Here is a 24,424-nt window from a genome sequence, read left to right as displayed (position 1 = left end):
TTAAAGGTTGAGACAGTGATGATGCATAGAATTAAAAACAACAGGCGTCCCTGGGGTACTGTTGCCTAATGAAGGCATCCAGGGACAAAGTGTGTATCGGAATATGAATCTGGCATGATAGCGAACTTCTGCCTTCTGGCCATTACACTGCACTTTCTAAGGAGCGGTCTAGACAGTCTGTTAAGGGGGTAGGAGGAGATCATTTATTATTTCTTTCAGTTGGTCGAGAAGACTTGGGGCAAAGATAACAGAGAGATTAATTCAAACAGGCAGTGACTCAGTTTCCTGCCACAGCCTCAGCTGCAGGATGCTAAACAAATGGATTTCTGTCACGAGGAGGCAGTTATACACTCTCTCGACTGTATTACTGCCATGCTGCTGCTGTCTTAGTGTACATTAGGGTGCCAGTTTCTATCTGTTCTGGTGAAGCAATGCTTCCATAACCTACAGGATGATGTACAGGTGGCACAGAGACGGCGCTTCACTCGAGTGGAGATGGCACGGGTGCTGATGGAGCGCAACCAGTACAAGGAGAGGCTGATGGAGCTGCAGGAAGCTGTCAGGTGGATTGAAATGATCAGGTAGGAAAGCACATGAACATTTGATTCATATATAAATGTATTTTACAGAGTTTCAGTGGTGGTTTATCTAATCTATGTACCAACACACTGTATGATTTCCTTATTTTGATCTTTGAAGTGGAGCAATGTCTATTTGGACGCAGCACAAATCTTATCTCATTCCTAATTTGCCTACAATGATATTAATATTCTTTTACAGTTATTTCATTACATAACACAAATGCTCTTTCAGACCTATTTTCTCACTGATTTTTTTTTTACTTGTTGGGTATGGGTGTTGCTGGCAACACTAGAATTTATTATCCTAATTGACCTCAAGAGGGTGGTAGCAAGCCATTGCAATAAAATTATTGCAATCAGTAATTAATAAGTGGGTAAACAATTTACAGCTGAAATTTATTCCAGTTTGTGTGAAGGGCGGGGTTTGGGGGGGTTGATGATTTTTGTTCATGGGGGGAGGGTTCTCAATGAACAACTTTCATGTTCGTTGTGCTGTAGTTATCTGGAGAAGTCAAATTTCAGAGTTGTATATGGATACATGCTTTTGATAATAAATGTTCCTTTGGCATCTTGGTTAAAAGCATAAAATCAACTCATTAGGAATCGGAAACCAACAGAAAAAGAAGTGATGTTGAGCATAGAGTGGGTTGCCAAATTCATGCAAGATCATTTCACACTATTAGAATCAACCATCCTGAGGCATTATGTTGATAACACAACTAATCAAAGATCCTTTATCAAATATTCTTCCAGTTGACTTATTATGCAGCGAATTCTGCTAGTCATAGTCATAGAAAAGTACAGCAGAGAAGCAAGCCCTTCGGCCTATCTAGTCCATGCTGAACCATTTTAAACCATTGGGCAATTGCATCAAAATTCTAATCTTATGATGTGCAATTAAGAAAGCCAGTTTGTTCAGATTTATCATCAGACAAAATCATCAATGATTACAATGCAGAGATCAGACTGAATTTGTTGGTAGTATTGATTTCTAATCATTAGACTTCTGAAATCTTATCAACTTCTTTGAGGGAAGAACACTTGCAATGATCCTCATCCTTATTGTAGAGTAATTATGCAACCAATGGCTTCTGGCCAGCATGGAGCCATAGTTGACTTTGAAAAGGAAAGTTTCAGGTCGATGCATCCTGATCCAGGAGAAATTAGCTACGAAAAATATTTCAATTGGGAAGATACTGAACATTTTAAAACAAAGTTATGAAGTTGAACATTGCAGGATAAGAATATATCCAAGGAAATAAATGTAAATTCAGTAAAGCAGAGGGATAAGCAGAAATAAGAACCGTCTTTCTTAAAATCTGTCAGATAAAATCTGAAGTTCTTTGAGCATGTTACAGTTGACAATTGAAAAACAGAATGGTTACTTGCACTTTGGGAAGGCTTTGACAATATGTAATGTGAAAGATTACTAACTAAAGTACAAAACATCCAAGTTAGAATATATGATTGGAGGCCAATTTGGCTAATTGGAAATTTAGAATGTATATATGAGAGGAATAATAATATGGGAAAGAATTGAGTTGGACCTAACATTTTGGTACTTGGATCCTGTTGTGTCTAATACATTAATGAACTGAATGTCAAAGAGAAATGTAAGATTATCTAATTTACTGGCATAGAAAGGAAGGACAATGGAAGCAGCAGAATTTATAGGCAATGCAATTGCCAAGATAAATGGTATTGTTGAATGTGATATGAAATGCTGATTACAGGAATAAACTTTATCAGTTTATTGAATCGACAGAAAGAAGCAAAGCATAATTGTTAAATCATCTATTTCAATGTCTGAGTAATTCCTAAATCCAATTAAAGAAGCCAACTTATTTGAATTTTTCTTAAGACCATGTAGTCCAAATCTCCTGTGGATGTATTTCAGGGCTGGTCCTCCTTTAGACCATAAGGAGCAGAATTAGGTCTTTCAGCCCATTGAGTCTGCTCTGAGTTCTGACTCTGACTCCTCATCTTTTTTTCTCCAGTCTCGCTGAATGGTCTTAGTCTGAAAGATCGACTGTACTCTTTACCATAGATGCTGCCTGGCCTGCTGAGTACCTCCAGCATTTTGTGTGTATTGCTTGAGTTTGTGATTGGAAATATTATAAACTTCATTAAGGAAGATCTAGGGCAGATTTGGAGTGATTCTAATTGTAAAGGCTGTGAATTATAAAGGAATGCTGAAGAATTGTAATCTCCAAGGTCTAAAAGGTTAGAGCAGAGCTATGGACAAAACTGACTTGTGAGTAATATTATTGGATCTCAATAAGATTGGATCATTAATATAATTCCAAAATAATCCAAAAAGAAAGTTAAGACTACATTCACGGTAGTGAGCAATGTTATAAAATGAATAATAGGTAGAACTTCTTCAGAGTATAAAATATTGTTTGGATAAATCTGTCAACAGGAATATGTTAAAAATAAAGCTGGAAGATGAGAGAAGGGTAAACTTCTTGGAGGATGACAGAAGCAAGGAAGACAAAAGAGAGGAAATTATAAGGCCAGTTAGCCTAACTTCAGTAATTGCGAGTGTTGGAGACCATTCTTAAGGACAAGGTTTCGGGTTACTTGGAGACTAATGATATAAGAAATCACAGTCAACATGGTTTCTGTAAAGGGAAATCTTGCCTGACGAATCTGTTAGAATTCTTTGAGGAGGTAACAAGCTGAGTGAACACAGGAGGCAGTGGTTGTTATTACTTAGATTTTCAGAAGGCATCTGAGGCTGCTTAACAAGATAAAATCCCAAGGTGTTACACAAAGTATACTGGCATGGCTAGAGGAATGGCTGACAGGTAGGAAGCAGCAAGTGGGTATAATGGGGGCCTTTTCTGGTTGGCTGCCAGTGACTAGTGGTGTTCCTCAAAGTATTGGGACCGCTGCTTTTCACATTGTCAATGATTTAGATAGTGGAATTGATAGCTTTGTGGAAGTTTGTGAATTATATGAAGATAGGTGGAGGGTAGTCTGTTCTGTGGAAATTGGAAGAATGGGGAAAAAGAGGCAGTGGAAAGCAGTGTTGGGAAATGTATGATAATGCACTTTGGTAAAAGGAACAATAGTGTGGACTATTATTTAAATGGAGAGAAGGTTCAAATGTCAAAGGTGCAAAGGGACTTGGGAGTCCTTGTGCAAGAGTCCCAGACAGTTAATTTACAGGTTGAGTCTGTCATAAAGAAGTCAAATGCAATTTTGGCATTCATTTCAAGGGGAATAGAGTATAAAAACAAGGAGATAATGCTGAGGCTTTATAAGACACTAGTCAGGTTGCACTTGGAGTATTGTCAACAGTTTAGGGCCCTTGTCTCAGAACAGAGGTATTGACATTGGAGAGAGTCTAGAGGAGGTTCACAAGGATGATTCAGGGAATGAAGGGGTAAACGTAGGAGCGTTTGGTAGCTTTGGGCCTGTACTTGCTGGAATTTAGAAGAATGTGTAGATATAGAGATGATGTTTCCTCTGTTGGGGGTATCCAGAAAAAGAGAACACAGCCTCAAAATTGAGGAGCAACCTTTTAGAACAGAAGTGAAGAATTTTTTTGGTGAAGGATATGTGAATCTGTAGAAAGCTTTTCTACAGACAGCAGTGGAGACCAAGTTCGTGGGTATACTTAAAGCAGAAGTTGATGGACTCCTGATTGGTTGGGGCATCAAGATGTATCTTGAGTGGGGAAGCGTATGAGTTTGAATGGGATCTGGGATCAGCCATGATGAAATGGCGAAGTGGACTCGATGGGCTGAATGGCCTAATTCTGCTCCTTTGACTCATCGTCTTATGGATGGGTTTGTGAGCTGAAGAGTCTTTTATCATCCTTTACTTTTATCATGTCTGCTCTGGTCAATGTGCTTTATTCATATGGAATGGTAGCCACACTTCTATTATGTTGATGGTGACTTACCAGGAGCCAGGTAGAGTCTCTCAGCTTAATTCAGTAGGTGCAGATCTTTGAATTCTATCTTTTATGATTCAGAGCCCAAGAACTAAGGTTCACATCATCAGAATAGTGTGCAAAAAAAATCCCAGTGGTGCTGCTCTACATTCAGGGCTGTGCTCTTAAACATACTGGAAGCTTCGTACCTGTGGTGTTTAGAAAGGTTCACTGCTGCCAGTTTGTCAATGGATGTTCACTTCAGTTGACACAGCAAGTAGAATTTAGAAATTAATTTGAGAGTGTCAGGTTGTTGGCAATGATTTGATAGCACCATCATTAGTTAATGTGACATTGTAGTTTGGTACAGCTCCAGTCTGCTAAGATGTTTCCAGAGGAGTTGGCAATTTGAATTGAAATGTTAGTTCATTTTGATAGAGTAGTTTGTGTTGCTTTGAAATTTAATCTTAATGAAACTTAATGTGAGCTCATACAATCCTTTAATCATATTACCAGCAAATTGAAGAGCCACATTCTGCTTATTCAGAAGCATTCCACCAGTTTTTTAAAAAAATAAGTTGCTATCAAGTAGACATTATGACAACTGGGTTGAAGTGTATGCATACAGTACTCTAATATTTGCTGTCCTGTGTTTTAATATTCAATAGAGCTTCTCGGGAGAATCCAACAATCCAGGAGAAGAAAAGGTCAGGCATCTGGCAGTTGTAAGTACTTTTATAATGGACATTATTACTGTTAGAATATTCAGTGTGCTTCTCTTGCTGAATAATTAAAAGTATTTTTATGATCGATAGTTTCAAGGTAAATGAAAAGTCACTATAAGCAGATGGGTGGCTCACTCTGAGGACACTGCAGCTGTCTTGATGTCCGACTGCTGGAAGATGTGAGGAAACCTTTAAAATGGATTGCAGTTTGTGAGCTTTTCTCCCACTGTGGGGATCAGGTTCTTGGTTCCATTTATACACATGCACATATTTGTCTCCTCTGGTAGTATAATGCAAGAAAAGCGATTAAAGGAGCATTCTCTGTTTATCAACTCATGTTTTCTCTGAATCTTACCGAGGCCTAGGCCTTTCATCGTAAAAGTTAATAACTTAGATAAAGAAAGAGGGCTGTTCATGTGGTAAAATTATTATAATCTGACACGTGCAGGAATTTGTAGGTAGGTTTTCCCAATAGACAATAGACAGTAGGTGCAGGAGTAGGCCATTCAGCCCTTCTAGCCAGCACCGCCATTCACTGTGATCATGGCTGATCATAGTACCTCGTTCCTGTCCTCTCCCCATATCCCTTGACCCCGCTATTTATAAGAGCTCTATCTAACTCTCTCTTAAATGCATCCAGAGACTTGGCCTCCACTGCCTTCTGGGGCAGAGCATTCCACATATCCACCACTCTCTGGGTGAAAAAGTTTTTCTGCATCTCTGTTCTAAATGGCCTACCCCTTATTCTTAAACTGTGGTCTCTAGTTCTGGACTTATCCATCAGCGGGAGCATGCTTCCTGCCTCCAGCATTTCCAGTCCCTTAATAATCTTGTATGTCTCAATCGGATCCCCTCTCATCCTTCTAAATTCCAGTGTATACAAGCCCAGTCGCTCCAATCTTTCAACATATGACAGTCCCGGCATTCCGGGAATTAACCTTGTGAACCTACGCTGCACTCCCTCAATAGCAAGAATGTCCTTCCTCAAATTTGGAGACCAAAACTGCACACAATACTCCAGGTGGGGTCTCCCCAGGGCCCTGTACAGCTGCTGAAGGACCTCTTTACTCCTATACTCAATTCCTCCTGTTATAAAGGCCAGCATGCCATTAGCTTTCTTCACTGCCTGCTGTACCTGCATGCTTGCTTTCATTGACTGATGTACAAGAACACCTAGATCTTGTTGTACTTCCCCTTTTCCTAACTTGACTCCACTTAGATAGTAATCTGCCTTCCTGTTCTTGCCACCAAAGCCCAATTTTGGTCTTAACTATGTTTTTGCTATTTACATACCTATCCTCCTTTATATTCTTGGCTAGTTTACCTTCGTACCTCATTTTTTCTTGGCGTATTGCCTTTTTTGTTATCTTCTGTTGCTCTTTAAAAGCTTCCCAGTCCTCCGGTTTCCCACTCATCTTTGCTATGTTATACCTCTCTTTTATTTTTATACTGCCCTTTACTTCCCTCATCAGCCATGGCCGCCCCTTACTCCCCTTAGGATCTTTATTCCTCTTTGGAATGAACCGATCCTGCACCTTTTGCATTATTCCCAGAAATACCTGCCATTGTTGTTCCACTGTCTTCCCTGCTAGGGTATTGTTCCATTGAACTTTGGCCAGCTCCTCCCTCATAGCTCCATAGTTCCCTTTGTTCAACTGTAATACTGACACATCCAATTTTCCCTTCTCCTTCTCAAATTGTAGGTTAAAACATATCATATTATGGTCACTACCTCCTAATGGTTCCTTTACCTCGAGGTCCCTGATCAAATCCGGTTCATTGCACAACACTAAATCTAGAATTGCCTTCTCCCTGGTAGGCTCCAGTACAAGCTGTTCTAAGAATCCATCTCGGAGGCACTCCACAAACTCCCTTTCTTGGGGTCCAGTACCATTCTGATTCTCCCAGTCTACCTGCATGTTGAAATCCCCCATGACAACTGTATCATTACCTTTGCGACATGCCAATTATTCAATGTTAATTCCCTAACACACTTGTAATGAGTTTTTTAAGATATCACACAGTATTACGATACATTTTTCAGTGCACTTGGTACTGTATACCTAGCAGAACTGGTGCCCTGGTGGGATTCTGCAAAGTGTACCAACTGAAATGAGTTTAGGGGAGTGTGGTGAACTAGATATGAATAAAATGAGGTTTTGGAATGTTTGGATGGTACATTTTTAAGAGTTTGAATGTAGTGCAACTTGTCAATGACATTAGTTAAGAGCTGATGTCAATTTTCCAGATGAGGTCTTAAAATTATAAAGGGCATTGCAGGGCAAAAAGTTTGAACGTGTTAGCTAATGAGATTGAAAAAGCAAAATTTAAAATATTTCATTGTGAAAGTTTGTGCTGGAGCACAAGCTATTCATGTACATAAATAACTAAATACAAATTTGCTGATATAAAAAGTAAAGGGAAAGAATATTGGCCTTTCATTTATGGTGGTTGGAAAACATGAGGAAATGTTGCTTTTGTTGTGCAGAGCCTGGAACTTTTTACTTGCAGTGCTGCAGACGGTCTTTGAACCAGAACTCAGGAAAGATCTCTGGGGTTATCAGTTTTCTGTTTTAGCTGCATTGGAGCATGGCCACGCAGTAATTGAAATGCTCTCTTGCACGTAGCCTTTGTTGCTGCGCAGGTGAAATTAGATGCAGCTAGAAAAAGTTGATATGATGAAGATATTTTCTTTCTGTACTGTATTTTATTATATCCTTAATTAATAAAATCAATATTGTGATTTTTCAATTTTCATTCTAATTATTCATAGTATGCATATTACAAAAATACATTTAAAGTGCCACGCAGTTTTCAGGCCATGTAAAAAGAGCAATGACTGGTGCACGCAGCTGTAGAACGAAACCAGACCGAACATTGGAGGTTAAACAGAAGAGTTTCATCATGATTATCCTGAGGCCTAACAGGATTAATAATAAAAAAAAAGTTGTGTAAACATGATTTAAATTCCTTTAGAATTAGAAGGTTCAGGCTAGTTAGGCAGTTTTAAATGTGAAAGAATTCAGTAGAATAAATGAGCAAACCCATTCACTTGGGTAGAGGAATCCATTTCAGAGCTACACAGTTTAGAAGTGTAATCAAGATTTTTTTTTACCAAGTGAAGGTTAGTGGAAATCCTTCATATATGGCTATATCAAGTTGAAATTTTCAAGATTGAAAAATGTTGGTTGAGTCCCCCTTATCTGAAACTTCTTTTTGAGCACTGTCAAGAAATCACAAATGGAAAATTCCATGAGGCACGGGGAAGGTTTCCTGATGATGTGGTGAGCAGAGACCTGTGCAGACAGTTCTGAGAAGTGAAAGCTGTGCAATGAACAGAAGTTAATGAAAAATAGAAAAACATTGGATAGCGCAAAAAATAAAGATCTCAATTGTGTATTGAAAGAGTGGATTAATTAACGACGGAGTGAACATGCGCTGCTTTAGGGTGTGCTGATCGTGAAATAAGCAAAGATCTATCTCGAACTGAAAATTGAAGGTAATTGTGAATATTCAGCAGGCTGGTTGCAGAAATTTAAGAAAAGGAACAACATTAAATTCTTAAAGATTTGTGGTGATAAAACATCTGCTGATTTTTAAAAAAATAAGTAAACTCAATTACACAACTATTTGTGGTGGCAAACTAGTACACACCCCAACTCTTACTTTCTCTTGGTTTTCTCGTCCTTTAGTTTCAGCCGCCTCTTCAGCTCCTCCTCAACTGCTCAGCCAGCTAAGAGACCTCCAGTCCTTCATTACGCTGCTCCCAACACCTATGGTTCCTCTGGGTTCACCAAGCGACGGAGCCACACCATCTCCCAATTATCTGCTACTGACAGATCACGTGCCATGGATTTCCTGCCTGAAGTGTAAGTGACAACCCAAGAGGTGAAGCCTGACTCAGATGCACAACACCCACATGCAGCCTATTCCCGTGGCAACAGGGCTAATACAATATTTATAATTTTCATATATTTTCATTATCTTTGTTTATTTTCATTATTCATTTTCTTTGCTAGTTATTTATTTTGCTCCTCTTTCATTTGTAATAATTTGTTACTCTCAAAGAAAGACTGTTTGCAAAAGTTAAGTTATTTATTTCACTTTCCTCAGAGAAGAATCTTGGAATTGCAATAGTTTAAAGTAGTAATTTCACCTTCAACACACCGCTTTTGCCCTCTGAGAGACTTAACATCTTTCTGGAATTGCAGCATTTTACAGCAAGTCTCATAGCATGTACTTATTTGCTAAAGCGTCCATATATTTTTGGGTACTAATGTTGAATGGCATACCTGGGTCAGAGAGTATGAGGGAAATGCATTAGCAGCCATTCAGGATTTGCCTGATGCAGTCAATTCTCATTCTGCAATAAGTAAACATATAAATCATTTTGCCGAGAGTTAACGTGAAATGTCTTTCCAGAATTTACTCCCATGAAAGTTCCAAAAATTAGTTCTGTGATTTTACTTTAAACAAAACAGAAACAAAGCTTCCACTTTAAGGGATAGTGGAGATCAAGGAATATTCTGCAAACTGCTTTGACAATCTAATTCTTCAGATTGCACAAGGGAATATTTAGGTTTTGAATTTGTTAAGATGGAAGTTAAATTGATGCTTCTTTGAGATTATTTGGATTGCTAATATGAATGGGAAATTTAGTTAAATTCAGTTTCAATTTTTACATACCTATTTTATTTAATACATTTAACATTATTGATGGTTATCAACAACAGAATGGCTTCATCCATGAGTCACTGTCCACTGGATACTTGATTCCTCAGTCTAATTTAATGTTACCGAAGTCATAATTCTGAGATTGAAATAGTATTTGAGAAATAATAGATTACAATTCAAAGAATATGGAAGTGGTATGCAAATGTGCAATGGATTTATATATATTTAACATTATGAATAAGATACTGAACAACACAAATCCTGATGAGTCTATTGGAAAAATACTTCCTCTTTAAGGCAAAATAGGTTGCACTAGATTTTTTGTGGAGTGAGTTAATTCACTCAGTTTTGTATTTTGCTGATAAAAATCAAATCATAAAATTTTAAAATCTTACAACATCCATAATGACCATTTGGCCTATTTTACCTGTGCTGGCTCTTCGACGGTGATGTCTAAATTGGTCCCACAGGCCAAGATGTTACTACCTTTGTAGTTGTTTTCCCCCCAAGTACTCATCGCATTGTTTTTCTTAAATTTCCAAAGGAATCCATCTCTACCACCAATAGAGCATTGCATATCAAATCTTAACAGGATTCTGTGTGGAAAGAAAAATTCATGCATTTATATTGCTTGGTCATTTAGTTTAAATTTACCTTCATTTTGTCAGAGGAAGTTGTGTTTTTCCATAGGGTTCATTAGAACTGGTGCTAATGTTGACCTCTATACTATCTCCTCCTTTACTCTTTACTTTTAGGAGAAAGGTCCCTGTTTCTCCAATATCCCCACATGACTAAAGTTGCTCTTTATCTTCCCTACTGCACAATAAATTTTAACTGCTGCCAAGTAGGAAATCTGGAACTAAAATGGAAGAGGGATCTCTAGGCTGCAGAGAATCTTTTAATGTCAGCTGCCAGTGGTCAAAGCTCTGGAATTTCTTACCTAAACTGCCTTTCCATCCTTCACTGTTGGTGGCCTTGTCTTAATCTGTCAAGACCTAGAGCTTAGGAGTTCCACTTGCCACCCCTGAACTTGTTTCTCCATTCTCCTTTTAGACGTTTCCTTAAAGGCAACCAAAGCTTGTGATCATCAGTCTTAATTCACATTGGTGTCAAATTATTTTCAGTAAAAATCAATGAAGCATAGTAGGAGATTAGCCTCATTGTGTTAGCATATATTGTAGATGTTAGTTGTTTCTACTGAGTTGCTGTTCGTCCTTCGGAGTTGAAGAAGATCACAACTTCTGTCAGGTGGAGGGTTTGTGACTGTGGGTCCAGAGGTGACTGGTGAAGCTAATCTGGGCCCTGAAAGCTCGCCCACATGTGGGACACATGAGGGTAGATGCTGCAGTGGAAGTGGAGGTGGCTCGAGCCTTGTGCGTTTCCTCTGAGCCTCTGCGGTGTGTCTGATTTCTGGTGCATACGCTCCATTAGTGGTCCTGCTCCACCAGGTTGGGCGGTCCAGAGCAAGTGATTCCCAGCTACTGGGATTGATGTTGAGGTCTTTGAGGGACACTTTGAGGCAGTCTTTGAAACGTTTCTTCTGTCCTCCAACTGAGTGCTTGCCCTGGCTCAGCTCTCCATACGGCAGCTGTTTTGGTAGTCGACTGTCCGACATTTTGACGACATGGCCAGCCCATCTGGCTTGGGCTTTCTGTAGGAGGGTGTAGACACTGTGGGTGCTAGCCCGCTCCAGGACCTCTACTGTAGTGCCATTCCTTCTGTATCCCTTCTTGTTGAGATTGCCATGATTAGAGATCTTGAGTTAAAGTGTGAAGCTCAGATGTCAGTGGTACGTGGGGAATCATAGTGACTTCCATTTTGGAGGAAAGTGGAGCTGCCAGAGTGCATGCTGTTAAGCCTCTACAAGTTCAGTGCAATATTAAAACAAAAACTTGCCAATCTGTTGTAGGCGCGTTGAGAGAGGTTAAAGTAATGAGCAAAGGCTGGAGGAAATGTTGAGATATTAGACATCCACCTGAGGGCTCTTGGTTTAACAACTCATTGTTAACAGGGCCTCTAGCCCCGTTAGTCCTGCTCAGAACTGTGGTGTATTATGAGTGTGGATGTGTGTCCTCAAGGCTTTGACGTAAATGCACAGACATCTATCTCATTCAGAGGACAGAGTGTCTTGAAATGAGATTGCTGAATGTTTGGAAAAGAAGCATCTGTTTTATGTCAAGTTTTAACAACACACAAATGAAAATTATTAAGGCTGTGTTTTTTTTTCTATGATTGGGTGCCTTTCCCCCCTGCTGTTGGGAAAAAAAAAAGAAGGAATAGCTTAGGTACATCCTTGATGCTCGGACTTGACCAGGATTTACGTTGGCCCTGAGATTGGTGAGCAGTTCACTCATTTGAAACAAGCTGTCCAAGTTTTTATCTACTTGCAGCAGCATGCTAATAAAACGAAATAGTTTGGTCGTTAAACTAGCAAGAAAGATGGATTGCCAATCATGTTGACTTTGAACCAGTTTTTGGTATTACTTTAAAATAATCATCATCTATACAGTTTTTTTTGCTGTCGGTGTAATTTTGGGAGCCATGGGACAATGCTGAGTGGCTTAATAAAGGATTCAAAGGTCATGCTTGAAATGTTTCAGAAGGTCTCCCTTAAACCAGTGCAATATAGATCAATATGTAATGGGCTACTGAATTATTTCACGGCGCATTGTATGAGGTTTTGTAGGGTGCTAGTGTAGTGTATTTGATGCGCTACTGAAATATTCCGTGGTGCAGTGCATGTGATTTTGGAGGGTGTTAGTGTGGCATGCTGTAGTACGTCAGAGTTTCAGTTAGGGACATCTTATGATGTTGGGTTTCAGTTTCATTGCAGGTTGGGTATGATCAGTTGTTATGGATTAAGGAGATGAGGTTAAGAAAGGGGTCAGACTGTAGTCCAGAAATGGGGGTCTGAGTGTGGGTAATAATATATGAGTTAATTTTAATTTCTTAAAAATTTATTTGCAGGAGTTTCATAACATTGAAATCCATTTTTTCTTTTCTATTGGTACTTAAGCAATCCTTGCCTACTTTGGTTGGCCAGGCATGCATACGGAAGAATTTTAAGTGGGTAAAATTTAAATGTGACATGAAGTGTGTCTTGATGGCACTGTGCTTTCTGGGCATCCTTTCAGAAAAGCAGATACAGTTTCAGATGTTCTGGTAGAAATTTTTGGCTATGTGATAAATATCCAATTTAGATTAAAATTCTGTTGAGCAGTTCACACAAACTTCGGGCCTTGCAATAGGTATTGTAACTCTGCTAACTAAAGATTGTCTATTTATCATTTTCAAATTAATAAGTACCCTATAAATTCTTTATAAAAAAACTTTTTTACTTATTTTATTATTTACATTTAAAAGAGAATGCCTCATTTTCTTATGACTCATTCATAATATTGCAGATGGATATATGGACAATATATAAATTTACATTAAAGGGTAATTGCTGACCTTTTTATGGCCAAACAGATAAGATTTCTTTATTAACTGATTTCCACCTTTTAAAATGTATGATTTTGCAGACAGTCTTTCTTTGGAAAAGTGTATGTTTTGTTTTCCATTATGTATTTTTTGTTAATTTGAAATTTATGTTTTTTTGTAGACAGGAAGTGCCTAAGGAGGAGAAGAAACCAGACACAGATAATGAACAAGTGTACGGCCTGTCAGCTCCTTGGGGCTTTTGTACCAGGGTTAGGGGTTAAAGTTAATGCCAGACTTAATGTCTTGGGTATTAAGAGCTCAAGGGGGCAGGCAACTTTTGAGTGTTTTGAATTTAAAACTGGGCTGACTGACATTACAAATGATGAGGATCAGGGATTTTCCACAGGTACAATAATATTACAGAGGCTTTCATTCATTCCAACCTCATGGCTTTTGAGGAAAAGGTTCTTCAGAACAAAACTTACATATTGTTTTTGTGAAGTATTCATCTCAAGCTGCCTTATTGTTTTGACTTTCAGTCAACTTTCTGGAGTTTGTTCACCAGTAAAGATATCCTCTGTGTCTAAGGATTGTTCAAGGTTTACGAAGAAAATTTCAAATGCCTAAATGGAAACTGGCATTTTTACCACTTCAAAAGTGAAATTTAGAAATTTAGATGTACTGGCAATAGATCCAGTTGATTTTCCAACTTGTGACTTTCTCCGTTGCACTGCTTCATTTTTGATTAGTGAACTGTCACTATTACTAACTTGTGTAAGAGAACAAATAAACTCTTCTTGGGATTCCAGCCGGATACAGGTATCAATTTTAACCAATGTTTCGACAGCAGACTCTGCCATCTTCATCAGGGATGATGCCTCTGCAGGTCTAGTCTGGTTGTATATATACCCTTGTCATCCAGTCCTCCTGATTGGTTAGTCTTCATCCAGTCAGGTTTCCACTGTCCCACATTGTTTACAATCGAATTCCAATTTTTAGAGTGAGACGTCCATCTCTGTTAAATTCTTTTCCTCTAGTTTTATTTCAATGACTTCCTTAACCAGGTATTCCTAAAACCATTAGTGCGGCATAGTAGTTTTGTACCATCGAAGTCAATCCTATGGTCATTTGTGAATGCAGTGTTTTGCTACCTCCAATTTCTGTGGGTGACTCAAACAGATACACTTCCTGTGCTCCTGGATGCAGGCTTCCACTGTGCGCCCCATCTGTGCACCCCATCAATAATTGATACCTGTACTCAGCGGGAAGCCCAAGAAGAGTTTATTCATCATTTACGCAGGGAAAGCACTAGATCCTTTTTGTATACGAGAAGATTTGGATCTCAATTGCATTGGATTTTGGGTCTTGCTTTTTTTTAAACCCCTTCCTATCCCCCTCCCCAATTATAGCTCTTGGTGATAAAGACACTAGAAATCCATTGATAGTAGACAGATACTTAAATGATAAAATCCAACTACACCACCTCCTGCTGCTGATCCTATTACAAAAGAAACAAACGTTGGAAAACCAAACTATAAATGGAAAGTAGTTGAAATGTGCGGTGGTTCAGACAGCATCTGAGGGAGAGAAACATTGAACCTATCAGATTGTTGAAAGAGGAGGGGTAATGAGAAGAAAGAGGTTGTTTGTGGAATGGTGGAATCAAGAGTGACAAGATGACTCGTCGTATTGATGCTGCCTTGGAGAAGGTGGTAAACGTTTATTAGTAGAAGCTGATCTACAGGGAGGAGTTGAATGAGTGTGGATAGAAGGGAGAGAGAGGGGATAAAAACAATCCTGGAACTGTGAGCAGAAAATAGTTGCTTGAAATTACATGGAATTCTGAAAATTGGCCGGTGGTCAGGCAGCATCTGTATAGAAAGAAATGGAGAGTTAATGTATAAGGCTGATTAGTTCATAAGACTTAGAATTAGGCCAGTGAGCCCATCGAGTCTGCTCTGCCATTCCATCGTGGCTGATGTATTATTCCTCTCAACCCCAATTTCCTGCCAACTCCCTGTAACCTTTGACACCCCAACTAACCAAGAACCTATCACCATCCACTTTAAATGTACTCAATGACCTGGCCCCAACAGCCAACCATGACAATGAATTCCATAGATTCAGCACCCTCTGGATAAAGAAATACCTTGTCGTCTCTGTTCTAAATGGACATCCCTCTATTCTGAGGCTGTGCCCTCTGGTCCTAGACTCACCCACTATGGGAAACATTCTGTCCACATCCATTCTGTCTTGGACTTCCAATATTCAATAGCCCTCAATGAGATCTTCCCCCCCCACCCCCATTCTTCTAAGCTCCAGTGAGTACTGGCCCAGAGCCATTAAAAGCTTATACATTAACCCTTTATTTCCTAGAATCATTCTCATGAATCTCCTCCGAACTCTCTCCAATGTCAACACATTCCTTCTTAAATAAAAAGCCCAAAATTGCTCATAATCTTCTTGTTGTCTGACTAATGTCTTAAAAAGCCTCAACATCCTATCCTAGCTTTTATTTTCTAGTCCTCTTGAAAATTGTATTTGCTTTCCTTACCACTAACTCAATCTGCAAGTTGACTTTTAGGGAATCCTGCAAAATGACTCCCAAGACCTTTTACACCTCTGATTTGTGAATATTCTCCCCAATTAGAAAATAGTCTACGCCTTTATTCCTTCTAACAAAATGCATAACTATACACTTCCGCATACAATGTTCCATTTTCCACTTCTTTCCATTCTCCTAATCTGTCAAAGTTGTTCTGCAGACTCCCTGCACCCTCAACACTCCCTACCCCTCCACCTGTCTTTGTATCTTCTGCAAACCTGGCCACAAAGCCAGCAATTCTGTCATTAGAATCATTGACATATAATAGGAACAGAAGCAGTCCTAATACTGATGCCTATGGAACACCACTTGTCATTGAGAGCCAACCAGAAAGGGCTCCATTTATTCCCACTCTGCCTCCTGCCAGTCAGTCAATCCTCCATTCATGCTAGTATCAGTCATGTAACACCATGGGGCTCTCATCTTGTTAAGCAGCTCATGTGGCACCCTGTCAGAGATGATCTGGAAATCCAAGTAAACAGCACCTACTGACTCACTTAGTCTATCCTATCTGTTATTTCCTCAAAGGTTTCCAACAGATTTTTCAGACACGATCTCCCCTTGATGAAACCATGCTGACATTGGCTTAGTTTATCATCTGCCTCCAAATATCCTGAAACCTCATCCTTAATAATGGACTCCAACATCTTCCCAACCACTATGAAGTCGGGCTAACTAGTTTATAATTTCCTTTTTTCTGCCTCCTTCCCTTATTAAAGAGTGGATTGTGGATTGACATTTGCAATTGTCCAGTCATCCGGAATATAGTGATTTTTCTGAAAGATTTTTACTAGTGCCTTCACAGTCACTTTAGAACCCTGGGGTGTCATCCATCTGGTCCCGCTGCCTTATTTACCTTCTGAACTTTCACCTTCCCAAGCACCTTCTGCTTAGTAATTAGCAACTGCACTCACTTCTGAGCCCTTGATAGTCTCACATTTCTGGCATACTGCTAGCATCTGCCACAGTGAAGATTGAGGCAAAATACTTTTTAAGTTTGTCCGTCATTTCTTTGTTCCCAGTTATTACCTCTGTAACGTCATTTTCCAGTAGTTCAATATTTACACTCACCTCTCTTTTACTCTTTATATATCTGAAAAAACTTCTGATATTAAAAGCTTTTTAATCCTGTAACTTCCCACTTATTTTTGCTATATGCCCTTCCTTTTGCTTTTATGCTCTTTGATTTCCCTTGTCAGCCATGGTTGCTTCACCCTCCACTTAAAATACTACTTCATCTTTGGGATGTATCTATCCTGTGCCTTCTCTATTATCCCCAGAAAGTCTAGCCATTGCTGTTCTGCCGTTATCCCTGCTAGTGTTCCCTTTTAATCAACTTTGGCCAGCTCATATCTCATGCCTCTGTAATTCCCTTTACTCCACTGTAGTACTAATACATATGACTATTTTCTCCCCCTCAAACTGCAGGGTGAATTCTATCATATTATGATCACTGCCTCCTAAGGGTTCCTTTACCTTAAGCTCCCTAATCAAATCTGGTTCATTACTCAAAATCCAATCTAGAATTGCCTTTTCCCTAGTGGGCTCAACCACAAGCTGCTTGAAAAAGCCATTTGCAGGCATTCTACAAATTTCCGCTCTTGGGATCCAGCACCAAACTGATTTTGCCAATATACCTTGCATATTGAAATCCCCATGGCTAGTGTAACATTGTTCTTTTCACGTGCCTTTTCTATTTCCTGTTGAACTTTATATTCCACATCCTGTCTATTGTTCGGAGGACCGTCAGGGTCTTTTTACTTTTGCAGTTTCTTAACTCTACCCAGCGGAGTCACCCCACGCCCTCTGCCTCCCTGCCTGTTTTTTCAATATGAGATGCGTTCTTGGATGCTAAGCACCTAACTATGATCTTTCTTCAGTCGCAACTCAGTTCAGTGATGCCAATAGCTTCAAACTACCATTCTCTAACTGCGCTACAGGATCATCTGTCTTATTCTATATATTGTGTGCATTCAAATATAATCCTTTCAGTCCTGTATTCATCACCCTTTCCAATTTTACTTTCATGTTACAACCCACCACATCTCACTGACTCCAATTTTGCCCTTTCATAGGCTTGTCCTTTCTCATAGTCTCAATACACACTGCATCTACTCATATACCAACTGCCTCATCCTCAGCTCTATCACTCCAGTTCCAATCCCTGCGAAGTTAGTGTAAGCCCTCTCCAATCACCCTAGCAAACCTGCCTGCAAGGATATTGGTCCCTCTTGGGTTCAGCTGTAACCCGTCCTTTTTTTTTACAGGGCATACCTTCCCCAGAAGAGATCCCAATGATCCAGAACTCTAAAACCCTGGCCCCTACATCACTTCCTCAGCCACTCATTCATCTGCACTGTCATCCTATTCCTGCTCTGACTAACATGTGGTACTTGGACGAATCCAGAGATGGCGACCTTGCTGTTCAGCTCTGTCTCTAACTCTCTATACTCGCTGCGCATGGCCTCTTTCCCCATTTTTTTAATTGGTGCCAATGTGCACCGTGACCTCTGGCTGCTCACCCTCCCTCTTGAGAATGTTCTGCAGCTGCTCTGAGACTTCCTGGACCTCAGCACCTGGGTGGGGGCAACAAGGCATCTAACTTCTCTCTCCTGGCCACAGAATCTGCTGTCTGTCTCCGTAACTATGGAGTCTACTGTCCCTACCACTCTACCTGACTTTACCCTTCCCTGCTGAGCCTCAGAGTTGGCCACAGTGCCATTGGCCTGGCTGCTGCTGCTTTATCTTGATCACCACCCCCACCCCCACCCCCAGCGGTGTCCAAAGGCGTATACTTGTTGCTGACGGGAATAGCCACAGGGGAATCCTGTACTAACTGCTCACTTCCCTTGATCTCCTGGTGGTCATTTACTTTCTGAAGCCTGCACTCTTGAGTGTGATCACCTCAGCAAAAGACTCACTGATGCCTTAAGCCTTCTGGGTGGTCCTGAGTGCACCCAGCTCCAGTTGCTTGACCTCGTCAATCAGGAACTGAGGTTCTCGCCTAAGCCTGTTACGGTAAGTCAAAACCTGGCCACTCTAACAGTTTGTATGATGAGTTTTGGGGCTGGCCTGTTCTGTTACAAGCTGGAGGGGCAGCTTACCTGAATTGTTAAACTTGTTGAATCCTGCATTCTGTAATCTATCTAAACAGAAGGTGAGGTGCTGTTCCTGAGCTTATGTTGGGCTCTGCTGGAATGGCCAAAGGCAGCATGGTTGAAGAGGGAGTGAGATAGAGAATTGAAGTGAGAGGTAATCCAAACTCGCATCGCCAATGCAGACTGAACGGAGGTGTTCCACAAATCTATTACCCATTTGGTTTTTTCCAAAGTGGAGGATACCACATGGTGGATATTGAATGCACTACATTTGGAAAAAAACGTTAATGGATTTCTGTTTCATTTAGATGCATTGTTGTTCTCTTGTTGATAGAATGGGAAATGTTAACAGGTCAGGTGTTGCATGAGAAGTGCCATGAGTGTTGAAGATGGAAAAGTGAGTATCATGGTCATGAAATGAACATGTATTTTGGAATGATGAAAGAGGAAGGGGGGGAAAGATGTTTCTGGTGATGGCACTTCATTGAAGATGCCAGAGGCTACAGAAGATGATGATTGAATGTGAAAGATAAAGGTAAGGTCAGCTGTGGAATGTGTAGGGGAAGAGCGGATCAGAGTAGAATTTCAGGGAATGAAATGAAATGTTTGGGAGACCTTCCAACTGTGGAGGAGGTACAACCACCAAAGATAAAGGGAATACACCTTGGAAATATTGCGTGGAAGGTGTTATTACCAATATAGATACAACAGCAGGAGAAAGGTATGCAGTCCTTCTCTGAAGAAAGTGTAACTAAATTAGATGTGGTTATCCATGGGTTTGTTATGGACATTCCCTTTTAGATAGAGATGGGGAGGCAAAAACTTTGTAAGATCTGTGGATGGTCCCATGATCTACATGCCTTCAGGGGATGAAAAAGCCATAGAAATCCATTATAGCAGTGCCTTTGTTTTTAGTTGCCTCAGGGGTATAAAACGTCACCCAAGACTAGGTGGGCTCATGGACCAATTATCCATCAGTTTTAAAGGGCAAAGCCTTTCAGATGATGGAAGTATGAATCTTTTATCATACAAAGTGCTTACAACAAAGACTTCAGATCTTTGGTTGCATGTTAACTAGCGAGAATGATCATAAAACAAATACTTAGAACAAAGATCTAAATATGAGCAGTCATGCCTGCCCCTTCAGTTAAAATTAATGTGCAATAATTTGAGAGAGAATTTACTTGAACTTGACATTTTGTGAGAGTAAATTTGGAGTATCTAGCTCGCAACCCACCACAAAAATTTCCCTACAGCCTTATCTTTAAAACAGTCTAAAATTATGACAGAAAACACCATCTGGCCCTCCATTATTATCTGCAAGTTCTTTTTATGGTAGCTTTTAGGAATGCCTACAGAAATTGTCACCCTTCCCATTCGAGGATATTGATGATTTTTACATGCCTTGCTAAAGAAGTCCATTGTCTATAGCTGGTGATTATAACCAATGGGTTTAGAGTTTTTTTAAACTTCTCTTAAAATTAAATAATTTCTTGAAAAAGGCCTGTATTTGGTTGCATTAGATTAGCTGGAGGTGTTTGTCCAGTTAAGATAAGGTGAAGAATTTGGTGCATGTATTAGATTATGGATTTTCTGGTTTCACTTTTTTTGTCGAGTCTAGAGATTCCCTTCCACTCCACGTGTTAAGGGAACAGGTAAGGAAATTACAAGCTTCAGCCCAGCTTATTGACAATCATAGTTTGGTTATAAGTCCTTTGTTAATGGTTGGAAAATAATAAGATCCCACAAAATGTTAAAGACTCTCAGGGTGGCAATGACTTGGGAGATGAACTGATGGAGTAAATGATAGATAGAAAATTAAAGATAAAAAAGTAGAAATGGGTGAGTCATCTCTTCCAGTTTATGGATCAACATTTTCAAAACTACAAATGTAAATCATTCAGTGTGCTAGAGACTCAGTCTGTTGAGTGAACAAGGAACATGCACTACCTGGGAGTAGGGAGCTTCAGACCTTCCATAAGGGCATTGAAAGAGCTGTGCTTGTGGAGTCCAGTTGGGGAGTATTGCCCACATTGAGAGTTGGTGTACCCTCATGAAGATCAAGATAATGGAGACAGAGGGTTGAGTGATCATCATATCAAGGTGCTTGGAAATGCTGCTGCGTCAGTGAGACCATCACATTCTCCAAAATGTACATCAAAGTAAGATTTGCATTATCCACTCATTGGAAGGTGTTATTTGTAGCACTGTATTTGTCTATAAACTTCACAAAAATAGCATTTGGCCCTTTGACTTGGCATTCTTGAACTGGACTTAAGCTATAGATGCAGACTAAAGTTGTCAGAACATTTTGGGTCTTGTCAAGTGTAACATTTACTTAAGTAATTTATTAATTACTGCTAATCAACCTCTCCAATAATGAAAATTATGTTTACAAGCATGGAGTCTCATTCCTTCAGATTTTAATTATTTATGACATAATATCTGTTTCCTATAATTTATCTCACTTAATCCAGTTTTTCAATCCTTTTGTCTTGCAATCTCTGACCTAATTTGACATTGAATTCAATATTCTGTCATTACGTGGTTCAGATTCTGCGATGTTAATTATTGTTTCATTAGTCAGATTGTATCAGGTAACACACACTTATTTACCTATTCCAGGTGCTTGTAAAAAAGTTCTATCTACATGGATATTTGTTGATGAAAAATTCTAATGGAAATGGGTTGAGGAATTCTAGGGGAAAATGTTAGCGTATTGATTAGCTGGCATTAATCGAATACTATTTAAGTGTTATTTTGAAACTGCAATCTTACCTACCTGGGTACTGCAGATTCTTTTAGTTTTGAAGTGGTCAGATGCTAGTAATCTACATCAAAAAGCTGGAAATTTTGGAAAACTGTCAGCCATCAGTTGTAGAGATCAGATCGATGACCTTTCATCATAAATACTTTGTTGCAGAGCCTGTAGAACACTTTCATATTTCTGTGTTAAAAATACTTTTGATCTGGAAGAAAATGGGAAGATATGGGAATTGCATTCTGAAGTAGCTTTGAGGCACAGAATCATTTATGATCATGATTGGCAAAGCAAGTTGGAGGGCAAATATGGCCCACTCCTCCTTGTTCCTTATATTTTTGTTTGGAATATTCGAAGTACAAAAGAAATACTGCAGTTCAGAGTGCTTTTTAATCTGCAACCACATGGATTACCAGCCATTCGCAGGCATTTTAAAACACTTCATTCCAACTTTGCTTAACCAGTGAAGTGACTGTTGGTTTTCCTTGTAGTGACTGCACATCAAATGCACGACGAGAGTTGAAACGTGAGCAGTACCGCCAAGTGAGGGACCATGTCAGGAATGATGATGGCCGACTACAGGCCTGTGGTTGGAGCCTCCCTGCAAAATATAAACAGGTAGGAATTTGGTTGTCCGCAGCATCTCTCTGCTTTTACACAGTTCTGCACAATTTTGCCACCAAAGCGTAAATGGGTAGGAAGTGGTCAGTTATGACCTTCGAACACAAATGCTTAAAACATTCATCTCATATTCTCTTGTGATGTACTTTAATACAATGTTAGCAGAACAGTGTTCAAAAAAACACTCTAAATTCACAGGTGTGTTAGATTGCCATTCATTTAGTGGGGCAAAGTTGATTTTCACTTCAAACCCAGTTTCCTGCATTTGCTCCTTATATATTTCTATCTTTCTGAACCTAGGTATGTGCCTGTAATGCTGCTGTTTTCATTGTAGCCATACCTCACCGTACTTGTTAATGCAATAATAAAATTGAATTGATCTGACTATTGATTCCACAGTTCCCATTTCAGTTCTATTCATGATTGGAAGGTTACCATGCTGTGAATAACCAGATGTTCTCCAACCTTGGGATAGAATTATGGTTCTGTGTGCCTCCCTGGAAGAATCCTTGAGTTCTTCATTGTGTGACATCTGTTGTTCAGTAAGAAAAGGGCCTTGAGTTCAAGAAAGCAGGTGGTCCCCATGATGGTGTGTGTTGCTGAGGTGGTAGGTAGGCACTCCTAGAAAATGGTGCATGTCCCAGTTTTCTGTAATGTGAAGCCACCTCACTTGCAAATCAGAGTCGGGTGGTGTCAAGAAATGTAATTTGATTAAAAAGTAAATTCTGCGTTTACTCCGCCATGGACGGTCCCAAAAGGAGAAGGGTTGGATGTGGAACTAGCAACATCTCATTTAAAAACCAGTGCTACAGATACACCAACAGAATCTCCAAAGACCTCATCCCTGAGAAAGGAAGGATCTTCGATGGGCTACACCTTGAAAGACTGACCCAGGTCAGATGACTCTGTAGAGCTGCTCTCGGCTGCCTATGTTCCGATAGGGGTGATGGTCTTAAGAAGAAGACATTCTGCATTGATTTATTTACTATTTTTCCACACAAATTCTGGGTCTCAAATTTTGGTTAGTGATTTGTGAATCCTTTAAGGGTGAACTTCCACAATGTAATGCAGGGGTCCCCTGTATCATGAAATCAGTATGTTCGCTGAAGTTGATAGAGTTTGGCTACACTGTCACTAGTACATACATTCTAAGCCTTCGTCACTCAAAAGGAACAGCACACTGTAGTCCACCCAGTCCCTTCTAGATTAACCACTTTTAGTCCTGTGGTGCGTAAGTGTAGTCTGCAACAAGGATAATGGAGGTAAAAGCAAAGATAAAGATTAGTTTTGTAAAATAATTCATTCAGGAAGAAGTAATGAATGTATGTCTTGAGATTCCTACTTGTTCTTGAATTTCTTGCCTATTATACTACCAACCCCAGCACTACATACAACACCAAGTGTTCACACAGATATATTGAGAAGGGTAATGAAGCCAACAAATTTCAAAGATCTAATGTTGAGAACTTCCCTGTGGTCCAACTTAGCTCAACAACATGATGTTTCATGTTGATAGGCCAGATTTTATAATCACCAACAATAGTCTCAAAGTAAGCTCTGTAATATAAAATATCTGCTTGCAATATAACCCCTTAATCCATGGTAGCTATAAAAGATGCCTGGCTTTAAGAAACAGTTTCATCATTAGCTGCGCTGAAACATATGGATAGAAAGCCACTGATTTTTGAACATTTTGTACGGAGCCAGAGTAAATATTCCGGTGCGCACTTCAGAAAATAAAATTTAAATCAAGGGACTCGTTATTTTGAAATAATCCTGAGGGGAATTAAGCTCAGTATGTATAAAATAATTTTAATTGGTCTGTTAAGCAGTAAGTATAATTTAAAACAATTAAAATGATAAAGTTTAATGTGACAACAATTTTCAGGATTTTTAATGGTCAGGAACAAAATGCTGAAAATGTTAAGTTAAATAATTGATCAATTAGTTAAATGGTCATCAATTCATTCATTTCTGTAGATTTCCTGAGGGTTCAGCAGCTCTGTAGATCCCTAATAACAGTGGTTTGATTTCCATTTTCAGTCGTGTAGAG

At 39.5% G+C, this 24,424-nt stretch overlaps 1 protein-coding gene across 8 annotated transcripts in view; it reads left to right on the top strand.

The window, feature by feature from the left end:
• mapk8ip3 (mitogen-activated protein kinase 8 interacting protein 3) overlaps positions 1-24,424 on the top strand; it is a 195,373-nt gene that overhangs the window by 102,144 nt on the left and 68,805 nt on the right. For all 8 annotated transcript variants that reach the window (XM_059979250.1, XM_059979252.1, XM_059979254.1 and 5 more), the window contains 5 exons: positions 451-581; positions 5,133-5,189; positions 8,882-9,058; positions 13,468-13,518; positions 22,242-22,368. In XM_059979250.1, the coding sequence (XP_059835233.1) occupies positions 451-581; positions 5,133-5,189; positions 8,882-9,058; positions 13,468-13,518; positions 22,242-22,368 (543 nt within the window). The remainder of the gene's footprint in view (positions 1-450; positions 582-5,132; positions 5,190-8,881; positions 9,059-13,467; positions 13,519-22,241; positions 22,369-24,424) is intronic.

This window comes from Hypanus sabinus, chromosome 9 (genome assembly GCF_030144855.1).
Source record: "Hypanus sabinus isolate sHypSab1 chromosome 9, sHypSab1.hap1, whole genome shotgun sequence".
Taxonomy (NCBI): Eukaryota; Metazoa; Chordata; class Chondrichthyes; order Myliobatiformes; family Dasyatidae; genus Hypanus; species Hypanus sabinus.
This window is presented reverse-complemented; position numbering and strand designations above follow the sequence as displayed.